The sequence below is a fragment of the Bombina bombina genome, chromosome 1 (genome assembly GCF_027579735.1).
Source record: "Bombina bombina isolate aBomBom1 chromosome 1, aBomBom1.pri, whole genome shotgun sequence".
NCBI lineage: Eukaryota > Metazoa > Chordata > Amphibia > Anura > Bombinatoridae > Bombina > Bombina bombina.
In genome coordinates, this window is record NC_069499.1 from 822,782,963 (window position 1) to 822,800,070 (window position 17,108).

At 40.5% G+C, this 17,108-nt stretch overlaps 1 protein-coding gene across 2 annotated transcripts in view; it reads left to right on the forward strand.

Moving 5' to 3' along the window:
* OCRL (OCRL inositol polyphosphate-5-phosphatase) overlaps positions 1–17,108 on the forward strand; it is a 353,818-nt gene that overhangs the window by 43,886 nt on the left and 292,824 nt on the right. For both annotated transcript variants that reach the window (XM_053699401.1, XM_053699402.1), the window contains exon 3: positions 919–995. In XM_053699401.1, the coding sequence (XP_053555376.1) occupies positions 919–995 (77 nt within the window). The remainder of the gene's footprint in view (positions 1–918; positions 996–17,108) is intronic.

Here is a 17,108-nt window from a genome sequence, read left to right on the forward strand (position 1 = left end):
AAGGATGACGCCGTGGACCGGACACACCTATGTTGGAGAAAACAGAATTTATGTTTACCTGATAAATTTCTTTCTCCAACGGTGTGTCCGGTCCACGGCCCGCCCTGGTTTTTTTAATCAGGTCTGATATTTTATTTTCTTTAACTACAGTCACCACGGTACCATATGGTTTCTCCTATGCAAATATTCCTCCTTAACGTCGGTCGAATGACTGGGGTAGGCGGAGCCTAGGAGGGATCATGTGACCAGCTTTGCTGGGCTCTTTGCCATTTCCTGTTGGGGAAGAGAATATCCCACAAGTAAGGATGACGCCGTGGACCGGACACACCGTTGGAGAAAGAAATTTATCAGGTAAACATAAATTCTGTTATTAGGGATTGCGGCGGGGGATCGTGGTTGACAGGTAGATAGACATTGCGCATGCGTTAGGTGTTAGGAACTGTTTGCGCATGCGCTACACGTGAACGAGCATGGATTGTCAATGACGATTTGTTAGGGAACGCATGCGCAGTTTGATCGCGTTACGTGTGCAAAAAGGGGCTGGACGCCACGGGGTATGAGCTATAATTCGTTAAAGGCAATGTCAATCAAATTAGATACGAGGGACAAGATGGCGGGCGGAGGAAGAAAGTAAGCGAAGTAGGGTTATAAATCCTTCGATTATGGTTTATTCTTAAATTATAAAAAAATGATGACTTAAACTAACGTTTATTTTCGGTAATTAACAAGATGAGGAAGAGGGGTGAACGTGACTTGACATTCAATTTAAACTTTGTTTAGGTGACTGATTTTCAGCTTCCAGTCGTCTCTTGTTTCAGAAATTGCAGTGAATATTTACTTTTCACATATGCATGACAATACACAGTGTCTTTTCTTGCTTGGTTAACGAGTATCCTGTTTTTTTTCTTTCCTTTTAAGGCTGATCATCCACCCTCAAGTGAAAAACTCTGGTGAAGAGATTCTTCCTATTAATAGCAACTTTAAATTCGTCCAAGGTATTTTTGTTTCACATTTTTTGTAACATACATGTGTAAATAATTGGGGGAAAATATAAAACCATTTGTTCAAGAGAAAGCTGTCCTGCATTGAGTAAATTTGCTATACTTTTAATTGCATTTGTGATTTCTTGTGATCACTCAAATAAGCACACACTTCCCTATATTTATTAAAGGGACAGGGAACTGCAAGTGGTTTCCTCATAATGTGTTTCCGGCTGCAGAGTATGAAATGTATGAGAAATTGTTTTATTTTTATTTTTTGTATATGAAATAGCTGGTTTTGTTCTTTGAAACCACAACCCATTACATTGGGCTGAGATTGTAGGGAAATCAGACCTCCTTAGCTTTCAACTTTCTGTATGTCTAAATGCTTAATTTTTTTTATCTCTGTCTGTATACCAAAGCCCAATACTTAGAGAAAACAATTGAAAATTAACATTTTATGACTGGGAGTGTACATTCTTCTTCTGGTTATGTATACATAGCTTTCTTTCATGTAATTGGCAAGAGTCCATGAGCGAGTGATGTATGGGATATACAATCCTACCAGTAGGGGCAAAGTTTCCCAAACCTCAAAATGCCTATAAATACACCCCTCACCAAACCCACAATTCAGTTTTACAAACTTTGCCTCCTATGAAGGTGGTGAAGTAAGTTTGTGCTAAGATTTCTACGTTGATATTCGCTTCTCAGCATTTTGAAGCCCGATTCCTCTAAGAGTACAGTGAATGTAGGAGGGATGTGAAGGGAGTATCACCTATTGAATGCAATGGTTTTCCTCACGGGGATCTATTTCATAGGTTCTCTGTTATCGGTCGTAGAGATTCATCTTCTACCTCCCTTTTCAGATCGACGATATACTCTTATATACCATTACCTCTACTGATAACCGTTTCAGTATTGGTTTGGCTATCTGCTATATGTGGATGGGTGTCTTTTGGGAAGTATGTTTTCATTACTTAAGACACTCTCCGCTATGGTTTGGCACTTTATGTATTTATATAAAGTTCTAAATATATGTATTGTACTTATATTTGCCATGATTCAGGTTTTCAGTATATTTCCTTTTGCAGACTGTCAGTTTCATATCTGGGAAATGCTTTTTTATGAAAAATGTATTTCTTACCTGGGGTATAGTCTTTTTTTCTAATTGACTGTCTTTTAAATTCGCGAGCAGAATTAGGCTTGCGAGGGCGCAAAATGCCAGAGTTTATTGCATCATTCTTGGCGCAAGTTTTTTTTGGCGTGTAGTTACGTTCATTGACGCAAGTTCGTAATTTCCTTTCCTTTCACAAGGTTGCGTCATCTATGACGCAAGTGTGTCGTTTCCAGAGGTTTTTCGCACCAAAAAATATTTTTCTGTTTGTTGTGCGTCATATTTGGCGCCAATTATTTTCATTATTTAAGACCCCATTTCTATTTGCTTCCTGATCCTGTCTCAGAAATCACAGTTGGAACCCTGCGGCCTGATAACAGTTCTACCAAAGCTAAGTGTATTTGTTGTAAACTTGTGGGGGTTATACCTCCAGCTGTGGTTTGTAATGGTTGTCATGATAAACTTTTACATGCAGAGAATGTATCCATCAGTAGTAGTTAATTACCTGTTGCTGTTCCCTCAACATCTAATGCACAAGATATACCTGTAAATTTAAAAGAATTTATTTCTGATTCTATTCAGAAGGCTTTTTCTGCCATTCCGCCTTCTAATAAACGTAAAAGGTCTTTCAAAACTTCTCATAAGGTTGATGAAATTTCAAATGACCAGCAACATACTGAATTATCCTTCTCTGACGAGGATCTATCTGATTCAGAAGATCCTGCCTCAGATATTGACACTGATAAATCCTCTTATTTTGTTAAAAGAAGTGTTTTTTACATTAGATATTAAAACTAGTAAACGTTTAAATTCTTTTTATAAACCTCCTGTGGTTATTCCAGAGGTTTTTCCAGTTCCTGACGCTATTTCTGATATGATTTCTAAAGAATGGAATAGACCTGGTACTTTTATTCCTTCTTCAAGGTTTAAAAAAATGATATCCTTTGCCAGCAGTTAGATTGGAGTTTTGGGAAAAGATCCACAAAGTTGATGGGGCTATCTCTACTCTTGCTAAACGTACTACTATTCCTACGGAAGATAGTACTTCTTTTAAAGATCCTTTAGATAGGAAACTTGAATCTTATCTAAGGAAAGCTTATTTATATTCAGATCATCTTCTTAGGCCTGCAATTTCTTTGGCTGATGTTGCAGCTGCTTCAACTTTTTGGTTGGAAACTTTAGCGCAACAAGTATCGGATCATGATTTGTCTAGCATTGTAGTTGATTCAACATGCTAATAATTTAATGTGTGATGCCATTTTTTATATTATCAAAATTGATGTTAAATCTATGTCTTTAGCTATTTTAGCTAGAAGAGCTTTGTGGCTCAAATCTTGGAATACTGATATGACTTCTAAGTCCAGATTGCTATCTCTCTCTTTCCAAGGTAATAAATTATTTGGTTCTCAGTTGGATTCAATCATTTCAACTGTCACTGGGGGGAAGGGAGTTTTTTTGCCTCAGGATAAAAGACCTAATGGTAAATCTAAAGCTTCTAACCGTTTTCGTTCCTTTCGACAAAATAAGGAACATTAACCTAATCCTTCCCCCAAGGAATCTGCTTCCAATTGGAATCCTTCTTCAAATTGGAATAAATCCAAGCCATTTAAGAGATCAAAACCAGCCCCCAAGTCAGCATGAAGGTGTGGCCCTCATTCCAGCTCAGCTGGTAGGGGGCAGATTAAAATTTTTCAAAAATGTTTGGATCAATTCGGTCCAAAATCATTGGATTCAGAGTATTGTCTCTCTGTTTCAGACCTGAAGTTATCAGAGGTAATCATGCCAGTTCCGTTTCAGGAACAGGGTCTGGGATTTTAATCAAATCTTTTCATTGTCCCAAAGAAAGAGAATTCATTCAGACCAGTTTTGGATCTAAAGATTTTGAATCGATATGTAAGAGTACCAACTTTCAAAACGGTGACTATAAGGACTATTCTGCCTTTTGTTCAGCAAGGGCATTATATGTCCACAATAGCGTTACAGGATGCATATCTTAATAGTCCGATTCATCCAGATCACTATCAGTTCCTGAGATTCTCTTTTCTAGACAAGCATTACCAATTTGTTGCTCTTCCTTTTGGCCTAGCGACAGCTCCAAGAATCTTTTCAAAGGTTCTAGGTGCCCTACTCTCTGTAATCAGAGAGCGGGGTATTGCGGTATTTCCTTATTTGGACGATATCTTGGTACTCGCTCGGTCTTTACGTTCTGCAGAATCTCACACGAATCAACTAGTGTTTTTGAAGACATGGTTGGAGGATCAATTTACCAAAAAGTTCTTTGATTCCTCAGACAAAGGTAACCTTTTTAGGCTTCCAGATAGATTCAGTGTCCATGACTTTGTCACTAACAGACAAGAGACGTTTGAAATTGGTTGCAGCCTGTTGGAACTTTCAGTCTCAGTCATTCCCTTCAGTAGCTATGTGCATGGAAGCTTTGTATGCTGAACCAGTGGTGCAGGGATTATACAAGGATATCACAACTAATATCCTTAAATCCCAATGTTCGACTTTCTCTGACTTGGTGGTTAGATCACCATCGTATAATTTTAGGGGCCTCTTTCGTTCGTCCAACCTGGACTGTGATCACAACGGATGCGAGTCTTTCAGGTTGGAGAGCTGTTTGGTGATCTCTGACAGCACAATGGGTTTGGAAGTCTCAAGAGGCGAGATTACCAATCAATATTTTGAAACTCCACGCGATTTTCAGAGCCCTTTAGTCTTGGCCTCTGTTGAAGAGAGAACCGTTAATTTGTTTTCAGACAGACAATATCACAACTGTGGCATATGTCAATCATCAGGGTGGAACTCGCAGTCCTCAAGCTATGAAAGAAGTATCTCGGATACTTGTTTGGGCAGAATCCAGCTTCTGTCTAATTTCTGCGGTTCATATCCCAGTTATAGACAATTGGGAAGCTGATTACCTCAGTCGTCAGACTTTACATCCGGGAGAATGGTCTCTCCACCCAGATTTGTTTTCTCAAATTGTTCAGATGTGGGGGCTTCCAGAAATAGATCTGATGGCATCTCATCTAAACAAAAAAAAAACTTCCTAGGTACCTGTCCAGGTCCAGGGTTCCTCAGGCGGAAGCAGTGGATGCATTGACACTTCCTTGGTGTTATCGGCCTGCTTATATTTTCCCGCCTCTAGTTCTTCTTCCAAGAGTGATCTCCAGAATCATCATGGAGCAATCGTTTGTGCTGCTGGTGGCTCCAGCATGGCCTCACAGGTTTTGGTATGCGGATCTTGTTCGGATGTCCAGTTGCCAACCTTGGCCAATTCCATTAAGGCCAGACCTTCTATCTCAAGGTCCGTTTTTCCATCAGGATCTCAAATCATTAAATTTGAAGGTATAGAAATTGAACGCTTAGTCATAGAGGTTTCTCTGACTCAGTGATTAATACTATGTTGCAGGCTCGTAAATCTGTTTCTAGAAAGATTTATTATCGAGTTTGGAAGTCTTACATTTCATGGTGTTCTTTTTATAAATTCTCTTGGCATTCTAAATTTCGAATTCCTAGAATTTTACAGTTTCTTCAGGATGGTTTGGATAAAGGTTTGTCTGCAAGTTCCTTGAAAGGACAAATCTCTGCTCTTTCTGTTTTATTTCATAGAAAGATTGCTAGACTTCCTGATATTCATTGTTTTGTGCAGGCTTTGGTTCGTATCAAGCCTGTCATTAAATCAATCTCTCCTCCTTGGAGTCTTAATTTGGTTTTGAAGGCTTGACAGGCTCCTCCGTTTGAGCCTATGCATTCTTTAGACATTAAACTACTTTCTTGGAAAGTGTTGTATCTTTTGGCCATCTCTTCTGCTAGAAGAGTTTCTGAATTATCCGCTCTTTCTTGTGAATCTCCTTTTCTGATTTTTCATCAGGATAAGGCAGTTTTGCGGACTTCATTTAAATTCCTACCTAAGGTTGTAAATTCTAACAACATTAATAGAGAAATTGTTGTCCCTTCTTTGTGTCCTAATCCTAAGAATTCTTTGGAAAGATCTTTACATTCTTTGGATGTGGTGAGAGCTTTGAAATATTATTTTGAAGCTACTAAAGATTTCAGGAAGACTTCAAGTCTATTTGTTATCTTTTCTGGTTCCAGGAAAGGTCAGAAGGCTTCTGCCGTTTCTTTGGCCTTTTGATTCATCAAGCCTATTTGGAGTCGGGTCAAGTCCCGCCTCAGAGAATTACAGCTCATTCTACTAGATCAGTTTCCACTTCCTGGGCTTTTAAGAATGAAGCTTTAGTTGATCAGATTTGCAAAAGCTGCTACTTGGTCTTCTTTGCATACATTTACTAAATTCTACCATTTTGATGTATTTGCTTCTTCGGAAGCAGTTTTTGGTAGAAAAGTTCTTCAGGCAGCGGTTTCAGTTTGATTTTTCTGCTTTTGATTTCAGTTTTTTTCCTCACATTTATGAGAATTAACTTATATTTTGGGTTGTGGATTATTTTTTTCAGCGGAAAATGGCTGTTTTTAATTTGTATCCCTCCCTCTCTAGTGACTCTTGCGTGGAGTTCCACATCTTGGGTATTGCTATCCAATACGTCACTAGCTCATGGACTCTTGCCAATTACATGAAAGAAAACATAATTTATGTAAGAACTTACCTGATAAAATTAATTTCTTTCATATTGGCAAGAGTCCATGAGGCCCACCCCTTTTTTATGGTGGTTATGATTTTTGTATAAAGCACAATTATTTCTAAATTCCTTTGTTGATGCTTTTTACTCCTTTCTTTATCACTCCTTTTCTTGGCTATTCGTTAAACTGAATTGTGGGTGTGGTGAGGGGTGTATTTATAGGCTTTTTAAGGTTTGGGAAACTTTGCCCCTCCTGGTAGGATTGTATATCCCATACGTCACTAGCTCATGGAGACTTGCCAATATGAAAGAAATGAATTTATCAGGTAAGTTCTTACATAAATTATGTTTCTCCTGTTAAGTGTAGTCAGTCCACGGGTCATCCATGACTTATGGGATTATATCTCCTCCCTAACAGGAAGTGCAAGAGGATCACCCAAGCAGAGCTGCTATATAGCTCCTCCCCTCTACGTCATACCCAGTCATTCTCTTGCACCTAACTAATAGATAGGACGTGTGAGAGGACTGTGGTTATTAAAATTAGTTTTTATATCTTCAATCAAAAGTTTGTTATTTTAAACAGCACCGGAGTGTGTTGTTTTTTTCTCAGGCAGCATTAGAAGAAGAATCTGCCTGAGTTTGTGTATGATTTTAGCGGTCGTAACTAAGATCCATTTGCTGTTCTCGGCCATTCTGAGGAGTGAGGTAACTTCAGAACAGGGGACAGCGGGCAGGGTTCACCTGCAAAGAGGTATGTTGCAGTATATTATTTTCTAAGGAATGGAATTGACTGAGAAAATACTGCTAATACCCATATAATGTAAGTGCAGCCTTAAATGCAGTAGTAGCGACTGGTATCAGGTTGATATGTATGTATGTTTACACTGAGGTATTTCTGGGGAATGGAACTTCACTAAGAAAATACTGTATACATTTAACTTTTATATTTGAGCCCCCACTGCAGCGAAAGCGACTAGCAGCAGGCTTATTAATATCATTTCATAATTTTATTTTTAAAACATTTACTGGCATGTTAATCGTTTTTCTCTGAGGTACTTGGTGATAAAACTTTTTGGGCATTATTTTTCCACATGGCTGTCGTTTATTTATGAATTAAATCAGTTTACTGGGCTTCCCCACTGTTATAATATGAGTGGGAGGGGCCTATTTTGGCGCTTTATTGCGCAGTAAGAATTCAGTCACAGTCTTCCTATTCCTTCCTCCATGGTCCAGGACGTCTCTACAGAGCCCAGGGGTCTCCAAAACTAGTTTTGAGGGAGGTAATCACTCACAGCAGACCTGTGAGACTGTGCTTTTGACTGTGATAAAACGTTTATATTAATCTGTTATCCGTTTTTTTGGGTACTAAGGGGTTAATCATCCATTTGCTGGTGGGTGCAATCCTTTGCTAACTTAATGCATTTACTGTGAAAATTTGGTTGCTATAACTAATTTGGTTCATTGTTATTTCAACTGTGACAGTTTATTTGTGCTTCTTAAAGGCACAGTAACGTTTTTATATTGCTTGTAAATTTATTTCAAAAGTATTTTCCAAGCTTGCTAGTTTCATTGCTAGTTTGTTAAACATGTCTGACACAGAGGAAACTCTTTGTGCAATATGTTTAAAGGCCAATGTGGAGCCCAATAGAAATTTGTGTACTAATTGCATTGATGCTACTTTAAATAAAAGCCAATCTGTACATGTAAAGAAAATTTCACCAGACAACGAGGGGGAAGTTATGCCGACTAACTCTCCTCACGTGTCAGTACCTTCGTCTCCCGCTCAGGAGGTGCGTGATATTGTGGCGCCAAGTACATCAGGGCGGCCCATACAAATCACTTTGCAAGACATGGCTAATGTTATTACTGAAGTATTATCTAAATTGCCAGAATTTAGGGGTAAACGCGACCACTCTGGGATGAGAACAGAGTGCGCTGATAATATTAGAGCCATGTCTGATACTGCGTCACAATTTGCAGAACATGAGGACGGAGAGCTTCATTCTGTGGGTGACGGATCTGATCCAAGTAAACTGGACTCAGACATTTAAAATTTAAAATTTAAGCTTGAGAACCTCCGTGTATTGCTAGGGGAGGTATTAGCGGCTCTGAATGATTGTAACACGGTTGCAATTCCAGAGAAAATGTGTAGGCTGGATAAATATTTTGCGGTACCGACGTGTACTGACGTTTTTCCTATTCCTAAAAGGCTTACAGAAATTATTAACAAGGAGTGGGATAGACCTGGTGTGCCCTTTTCTCCCCCTCCTATATTTAGAAAAATGTTTCCAATAGACGCCACCACACGGGACTTATGGCAGACGGTCCCTAAGGTGGAGGGAGCAGTTTCTACTCTGGCTAAGCGCACCACTATCCCGGTGGAGGATAGCTGTGCTTTTTCAGATCCAATGGATAAAAAGTTAGAGGGTTACCTTAAGAAAATGTTTGTTCAACAAGGTTTTATATTACAACCCCTTGCATGCATTGCGCCTGTCACGGCTGCGGCGGCATTCTGGTTTGAGTCTCTAGAAGAGACCATTAGCTCAGCTACATTGGATGAGATTACAGACAAGCTTAGAGTCCTTAAGCTAGCTAATTCATTTATTTCCGATGCCGTAGTACACTTAACTAAACTTACGGCTAAGAATTCCGGATTCGCCATTCAAGCGCGCAGAGCGCTGTGGCTTAAATCCTGGTCAGCCGATGTGACTTCTAAATCTAAATTGCTTAACATACCTTTCAAAGGGCAGACATTATTCGGGCCCGGTTTGAAAGAAATTATTGCTGACATTACTGGAGGTAAGGGCCATGCCCTGCCTCAAGACAGGGCCAAACCAAGGGCTAAACAGTCTAATTTTCGTGCCTTTCGTAACTTCAAGGCAGGAGCAGCATCAACTTCCTCCGCTCCAAGACAGGAAGGAACTGTTGCTCGCTACAGACAGGGCTGGAAACCTAACCAGTCCTGGAACAAGGGCAAGCAGGCCAGGAAGCCTGCTGCTGCCCCTAAGACAGCATGAAGTGAGGGCCCCCGATCCGGAAACGGATCTAGTGGGGGGCAGACTTTCTCTCTTCGCCCAGGCTTGGGCAAGAGATGTCCAGGATCCCTGGGCGTTAGAGATCATATCTCAGGGATATCTTCTGGACTTCAAAGCTTCTCCTCCAAAAGGGAGATTTCATCTTTCAAGGTTGTCAGCAAACCAGATAAAGAGAGAAGCGTTTCTACGCTGTGTACAAGATCTTTTACTAATGGGAGTGATCCATCCAGTTCCGCGGTCGGAGCACGGACAAGGGTTTTACTCAAATCTGTTTGTGGTTCCCAAAAAAGAGGGAACCTTCCGACCAATTTTGGACTTAAAGATCCTAAACAAATTTCTAAGAGTTCCATCGTTCAAAATGGAAACTATTCGGACAATCTTACCTATGATCCAAAGGGGTCAATACATGACCACAGTGGATTTAAAGGATGCCTACCTTCACATACCGATTCACAAGGATCATTATCGGTACCTAAGGTTTGCCTTCCTAAACAGGCATTACCAGTTTGTAGCTCTTCCCTTCGGGTTAGCCACGGCTCCAAGAATCTTTACAAAGGTTCTGGGCTCTCTTCTGGCGGTACTAAGACCGCAAGGAATTTCGGTAGCTCCGTACCTAGACGACATTCTGATACAAGCGTCAAGTTTCCAGACTGCCAAGTCTCATACAGAGTTGGTTCTGGCATTTCTAAGGTTGCATGGGTGGAAGGTGAACGTAGAAAAGAGTTCTCTATTGCCACTCACAAGAGTTCCCTTCTTGGGGACTCTTATAGATTCTGTAGAAATGAAAATTTACCTGACAGAAGACAGGTTAACAAAACTTCTAAATGCTTGCTGTGTCCTTCATTCCATTCAACACCCGTCAGTGGCTCAATGCATGGAGGTAATCGGCTTAATGGTAGCGGCAATGGACATAGTACCTTTTGCACGCCTGCATCTCAGACCACTACAATTGTGCATGCTAAGTCAGTGGAATGGGGATTACTCAGATTTATCCCCTATGCTGAATCTGGATCAAGAGACCAGAGATTCTCTTCTATGGTGGCTTTCTCGACCACATCTGTCCAGGGGGATGCCCTTCAGCAGGCCAGATTGGACAATTGTAACAACAGACGCCAGCCTACTAGGTTGGGGCGCTGTCTGGAATTCCCTGAGGGCTCAGGGATCATGGACTCAGGAGGAGAGTCTCCTTCCAATAAACATTCTGGAATTAAGAGCAGTTCTCAATGCTCTTCTGGCTTGGCCTCAGCTAGCAACTCTGAGGTTCATCAGGTTCCAGTCGGACAACATCACGACTGTGGCTTACATCAACCATCAGGGAGGGACAAGGAGTTCCCTAGCGATGATGGAAGTCTCAAAGATAATTCGCTGGGCAGAGTCTCACTCTTGCCACCTGTCAGCGATCCACATCCCAGGCGTGGAGAACTGGGAGGCGGATTTCCTAAGTCGCCAGACTTTTCATCCGGGGCAGTGGGAACTTCACCCGGAGGTATTTGCACAACTGCTTTGGCGTTGGGGCAAACCAGATCTGGATCTCATGGCGTCTCGCCAGAACGCCAAGCTTCCTTGTTACGGATCAAGGTCCAGGGACCCGAGAGCGGTTCTGATAGATGCTCTGACAGCACCTTGGGTCTTCAACATGGCTTATGTGTTTCCACCCTTCCCGATACTTCCTCGACTGATTGCCAGGATCAAACAGGAGAGAGCATCGGTGATTCTAATAGCGCCTGCGTGGCCACGCAGGACCTGGTATGCAGATCTAGTGGACATGTCGTCCTGTCCACCATGGTCTCTGCCTCTGAGACAGGACCTTCTGGTTCAGGGTCCTTTCAAACATCCAAATCTAATTTCTCTGAGGCTGACTGCATGGAGTACCTTAATACAGGCTAGGAAACCTGTTACCAGGAAAATATCATAAAATATGGCGTAAATACTTACATTGGTGCGAATCCAAGAGTTACTCATGGAGTAAGGTTAGGATTCCTAGGATATTGTCTTTTCTACAAGAAGGCTTAGAAAAGGGTTTATCTGCTAGTTCGTTAAAGGGACAGTTCTCAGCTCTGTCCATTCTTTTACGCAAGCGTCTGTCAGAAGTTCCAGACGTTCAGGCTTTTTGTCAGGCTTTGGCCAGGATTAAGCCTGTGTTTAAAACTGTTGCTCCGCCATGGAGCTTAAACTTAGTTCTTAACGTTTTACAGGGTGTTCCGTTTGAACCCCTTCATTCCATTGATATCAAGCTGTTATCTTGGAAAGTTCTGTTCTTAATGGCTATTTCCTCGGCTCGAAGAGTCTCTGAGTTATCAGCCTTACATTGTGATTCTCCTTATCTGATTTTTTCATTCAGACAAGGTAGTTCTGCGTACTAAACCTGGGTTCTTACCTAAGGTAGTCACTAACAAGAATATCAATCAAGAGATTGTTGTTCCTTCATTGTGCCCTAATCCTTCCTCAAAGAAGGAACGACTTCTGCACAATCTGGACGTCGTCCGTGCCCTGAAATTCTATTTGCAGGCAACTAAAGATTTTCGACAAACTTCTTCCTTGTTTGTCGTTTATTCTGGACAGAGGAGAGGTCAAAAGGCTTTGGCTACCTCTCTCTCCTTCTGGCTTCGTAGCATAATACGTTTAGCCTATGAGACTGCTGGACAGCAGCCTCCTGAAAGAATTACAGCTCATTCTACCAGAGCTGTGGCTTCCACTTGGGCCTTTAAAAATGAGGCCTCTGTTGAACAGATTTGCAAGGCTGCGACTTGGTCTTCACTTCACACCTTTTCAAAATTTTACAAATTTGACACTTTTGCTTCTTCGGAGGCTGTTTTTGGGAGAAAGGTTCTTCAGGCAGTGGTTCCTTCCGTGTAAAGGTCCTGCCTGTCCCTCCCGTCATCCGTGTACTTTTAGCTTTGGTATTGGTATCCCATAAGTAATGGATGACCCGTGGACTGACTACACTTAACAGGAGAAAACATAATTTATGCTTACCTGATAAATTCCTTTCTCCTGTAGTGTAGTCAGTCCACGGCCCGCCCTGTTTTTACGGCAGGTCTAAATTTTAAATTAAACTCCAGTCACCACTGCACCCTATAGTTTCTCCTTTCTCGTTTGGTTTCGGTCGAATGACTGGGTATGACGTAGAGGGGAGGAGCTATATAGCAGCTCTGCTTGGGTGATCCTCTTGCACTTCCTGTTAGGGAGGAGATATAATCCCATAAGTAATGGATGACCCGTGGACTGACTACACTACAGGAGAAAGGAATTTATCAGGTAAGCATAAATTATGTTTTTTCTATAGCCAATTCTTACGTATTGATATTTTAGTATCGGGTGGGATACCGCAGACAAAAGCAGCTATTTCAAATGCCTAAATAAATGAGGTATTTGTGAACAATTCAATAAACTCCAGAAGAAAAAATGGATAACGGGAAAAAAATTAAAGGGGTGAATATTTTACAGTATTCTGTTACTTTAAAGGGTCAATGTACTGTAAAATTCCTTTAATGTGTTTCCTACGACTTTTTATACCGGCTGCAGAGTATAAACTGTATAGAAAAGTGTTCCATTAGTTTATTTTTGGATATGAAATAGCTGTTTATAGCTGTTTATGTTAATTTAAACATGATTAAGGGTGTTGACCCCAAACGTTGTATCTTTTTTTGAAATAAACGTTGTATCTTGTTGAAATAAAGGTCTTTTATATAAAGCCTGGACAGTGCTGCGGACTTCTGTTTTGTATTTGCTCTACTAAGGTTTTGGCAGTTACCTTACAACAGCTTGCACGGGGGAGGAGTGGCTGCACTTCTTTTGAATCTCTGTTAATTTAAACCACAACCCAATAAAATGGGCTGTCTTTCCAGGGAGATCAGACCCCTCTTTTGCTTATGTCTTTAAATCCTCATCTTATTTCAATATACACAGTGAGTCCAATTAACATGTTGGTATCTCTGTTCAACCCCCCACTGGAGAAATTTATTTATAAGCCTTTTTGTTTTCATAGACTTTCTATAACCATTACTTAAGTATTGAAATGTTCATTATAGGTGGGGATGCAACATGCAAAACCAGCTATTTTAAAATGTCACAACCAAGGGAAAAGCGATCTGTAAACAATTAAATTCATTCCAGCAGGTAAAATGGATCATTGGTAACGCATTCTGCAATGCGCATAGATGAATTACATCTTTAAATAGAAACATAATTGTAATATACATGCCTTGGCAAAAATGCTTCTAGTTAAAGCTATAGCGGTTTCAAAAGTGTATTTAAATATGCATTGTGCACCTGCATTTTAAACACAGCCTTGCTTAGGGTGCCAGTGGGGCTTGTATCATGTCAGCAATTCTCAAATTGAGTCATTACCAGATGGTACAAGCAACTTAGGCTCTCTGGGCAAGTGCTGTGTTTAAAATGCTGGTGCACGGCACATGTATATAAAGGGACAGCCTAATCAAAATTAAAGGGATACTAAACCCAACTTTTTTTCTTTCAATTCAGATAGAGCATGCAATTTTAAGCAACATTTAGCCACCAATCAGCAAGTGCTACCCAGGTGCTGAACCAAAATGGGCTGGCTCCTAAGCTTACATTCCTGCCTTTCAAATAAAGATACCAAGAGAACAAAGAAAAAATGATAATAGGAGTAAATTAAAAAGTTGCTTAAAATGCCATGCTCTATCTGAATCATGAAAGGAATACATTGGGTTTTATATCCCTTTAAACTTTCATGATTCCGATATGGCATGCAATTTTGCTTTTTTCTTTTGGTATTCTTTGTTAAAAGCTAAACCGAGGTTGGAAAGTTGTTTAAAATTGTTTGCTCTATCTGAATCATGAAAGAAAAAAATGTGGTTTTATGCACCGTTTATTTCTCAGCTTTGTTTATTTTAGAACATGTTTACTGTCCCTGCGACCTGTATGCTGCAGACACAAATACACAGTTTTGAGAACTACAAAACCAAGAATAAGTGATACCTTTTTAGATAGGACAAAAATGTCCACAATAATCTTACAGAGACTTCTGGGAAAGCATTACATTGTGATTAGGTTAATGTACCGTATTTATTCGAGTATAACGCGCAAAATTTTCTACCAAAAAAAGAAATCAAAGTTTGGGTGCGCGTTATAAACGAGGGCTGGGGTGGGGTGGCAGTGGCGGCCGGTCCATTGAGGGCGCAGGTGAATTGTGAGTTCGCACTGTGCCTTTTCCGGGCTGCAGCCGCTCACTGTACGCGAGGGCGAAGAAAAAATGGCAACTCAGGGTATCAAGAGAAAACGTTCTGCATATGACGCTTCATTCAAGCTCAAGGTTGTTGATCATGCTGAAATTCACGGAAATCGAGCAACTAGCCGAGAATTCACTGTACCAGAGACGAATGTTAGAGAATGGAGAAAACAGAAAGTCGTCCTGAAAGATATGAATAAAACAAAAAAGCACAACGAGGGAGACAAGCCATGTACCCAGACATGGAGAAGGAACTTTATGAATGGATCATTGACCAAAGAAGTAGTGGGTACATCGTCACATCACTCCACGTTAGACTTCAAGCCCAAAAGTTTTGCAAAGATTCAAACTTCAAAGCCTCTAATGGATGGACACAAAAGTTTATGAAAAGGCATGGACTTTCAATACGCCAGAGAACAAAGATAGCACAGAAGCTGCCTAATGATTTAGAAGAGAAGATCGCTTCATTCCATACCTTTATAATCAACCAACGCAAGCAGATTAATTTTGAACTTTCACAGATAGGCAATATGGATGAGACCCCCATGTGTTTTGACCTACCAGGCAACAGGACAATTGACAGCAAAGGGAAGCACACAGTCCAGATTAGAACCACAGGCCATGAGAAAACTCATTTTACCGTTGTGTTATCCTGTATGGCAGACGGTTTTAAACTTAAACCAATGTTGATTTTTAAAAGAAAGACTATTCCAAAAGGAGTTCAATTTCCACCAGGGGTCGTGATCCATTGTCATCCTAAAGGATGGATGGATGAAAAGGGCATCATTTTATGGTTAAATAAAGTTTGGAATACTAGACCAGGCGCACTACTGAAGAAATCCATGCTTGTATGGGACCAGTTCCGCTCACACCTGACAGACACTGTGAAGGACAAACTGAAAAGTCTAAAAACATTTCAAGCTGTGATTCCAGGTGGACTAACCTCTATTCTTCAGCCACTAGATGTCGTTTTAAACAAACCCTTCAAAGACAGAGTCAGGGAAAAGTGGATTACCTGGATGAAATCCGATGACAAAGATTTGACTGCAAAAGGAAACCTCAAGAAACCTGGCCTATCTCTCGTGACATCCTGGGTTAAAACATCATGGGAAGACATACCAAAAGAAATGATCATCAAGAGTTTTTTGAAGACAGGCATCAGCAATAAAATGGACGGCACAGAAGACGACCTGCTGTGGAATTCAGACTCAGAAGAAAGCGAGGAAACTGGAGAAACAGATGTTCCTGCCAACTGGGACACTGATGAAAAATTAACTCGAGAAGAATGGGAACAACTCTTTAGTGTATCTGATGATGAATCTGACTTTGAAGGATTTTAAATAAATATTGTTACCGGTAATTTTATTTCGGTATTGTGTTTATACCAGTTTACAACCAGTTTACATTGTCAATAAATGATTTTATCATGGCCACACGTGTTCAACAACCCTTTTTCGTCAATTACAATGCTTGGTGTGAAACAAAATTTTATACCAATTTTTAATCGATAATTAGGGGTGCGCGTTATACACGAGTGCGCGTTATACTCGAATAAATACGGTAATTAATTTACAAAAAAATAAAATAAACGAACATTACAGCCATGAATATACATCCTCATGCTACAAAATTAAAAACTAATCCTTATTTCTGGATGAATAACCAATGGATTATAATGTAGCTTAAAGGGACATAATACTCGTATGCTAAATCACTTGAAACTGATGCTAAATCACTTGAAACTGACAGGAAAATATCACCTGAGCATCTCAATGTTAAAAAAGGAAGATATTTTACCTCACAACCTCCTCAGCTCAGCAGAGTAAGTGCTGTGTAAAAAGTTATACTTTAGCTGCTGTCCAGCTGCAGGTAAAAAAATAAATAAAAAACAATGAAGAAATGAACAGCAGCCAATTAGCATCAGCAGTGCTGAGGTCATGAACTCTTTTTTACTGTGATCTCATGAGATTTCACTTGACTCTCATGAGATTTCATAGTAAACTTTCTTAACCCCTTGAGTGCTAATGACGGCTCTGAGCCGTCACAGAGTTTCCCACTCTGGTGCTAATGACGGCTCAGAGACGTCACTAGCACTCTCTCCCACCTTGAGGGTGATCTGGGGGCTCCTACCCCAGAGATCGGGCCTGCATAGTGACAGGCATCGCCGGGGCTTCACGTTATGCGCAG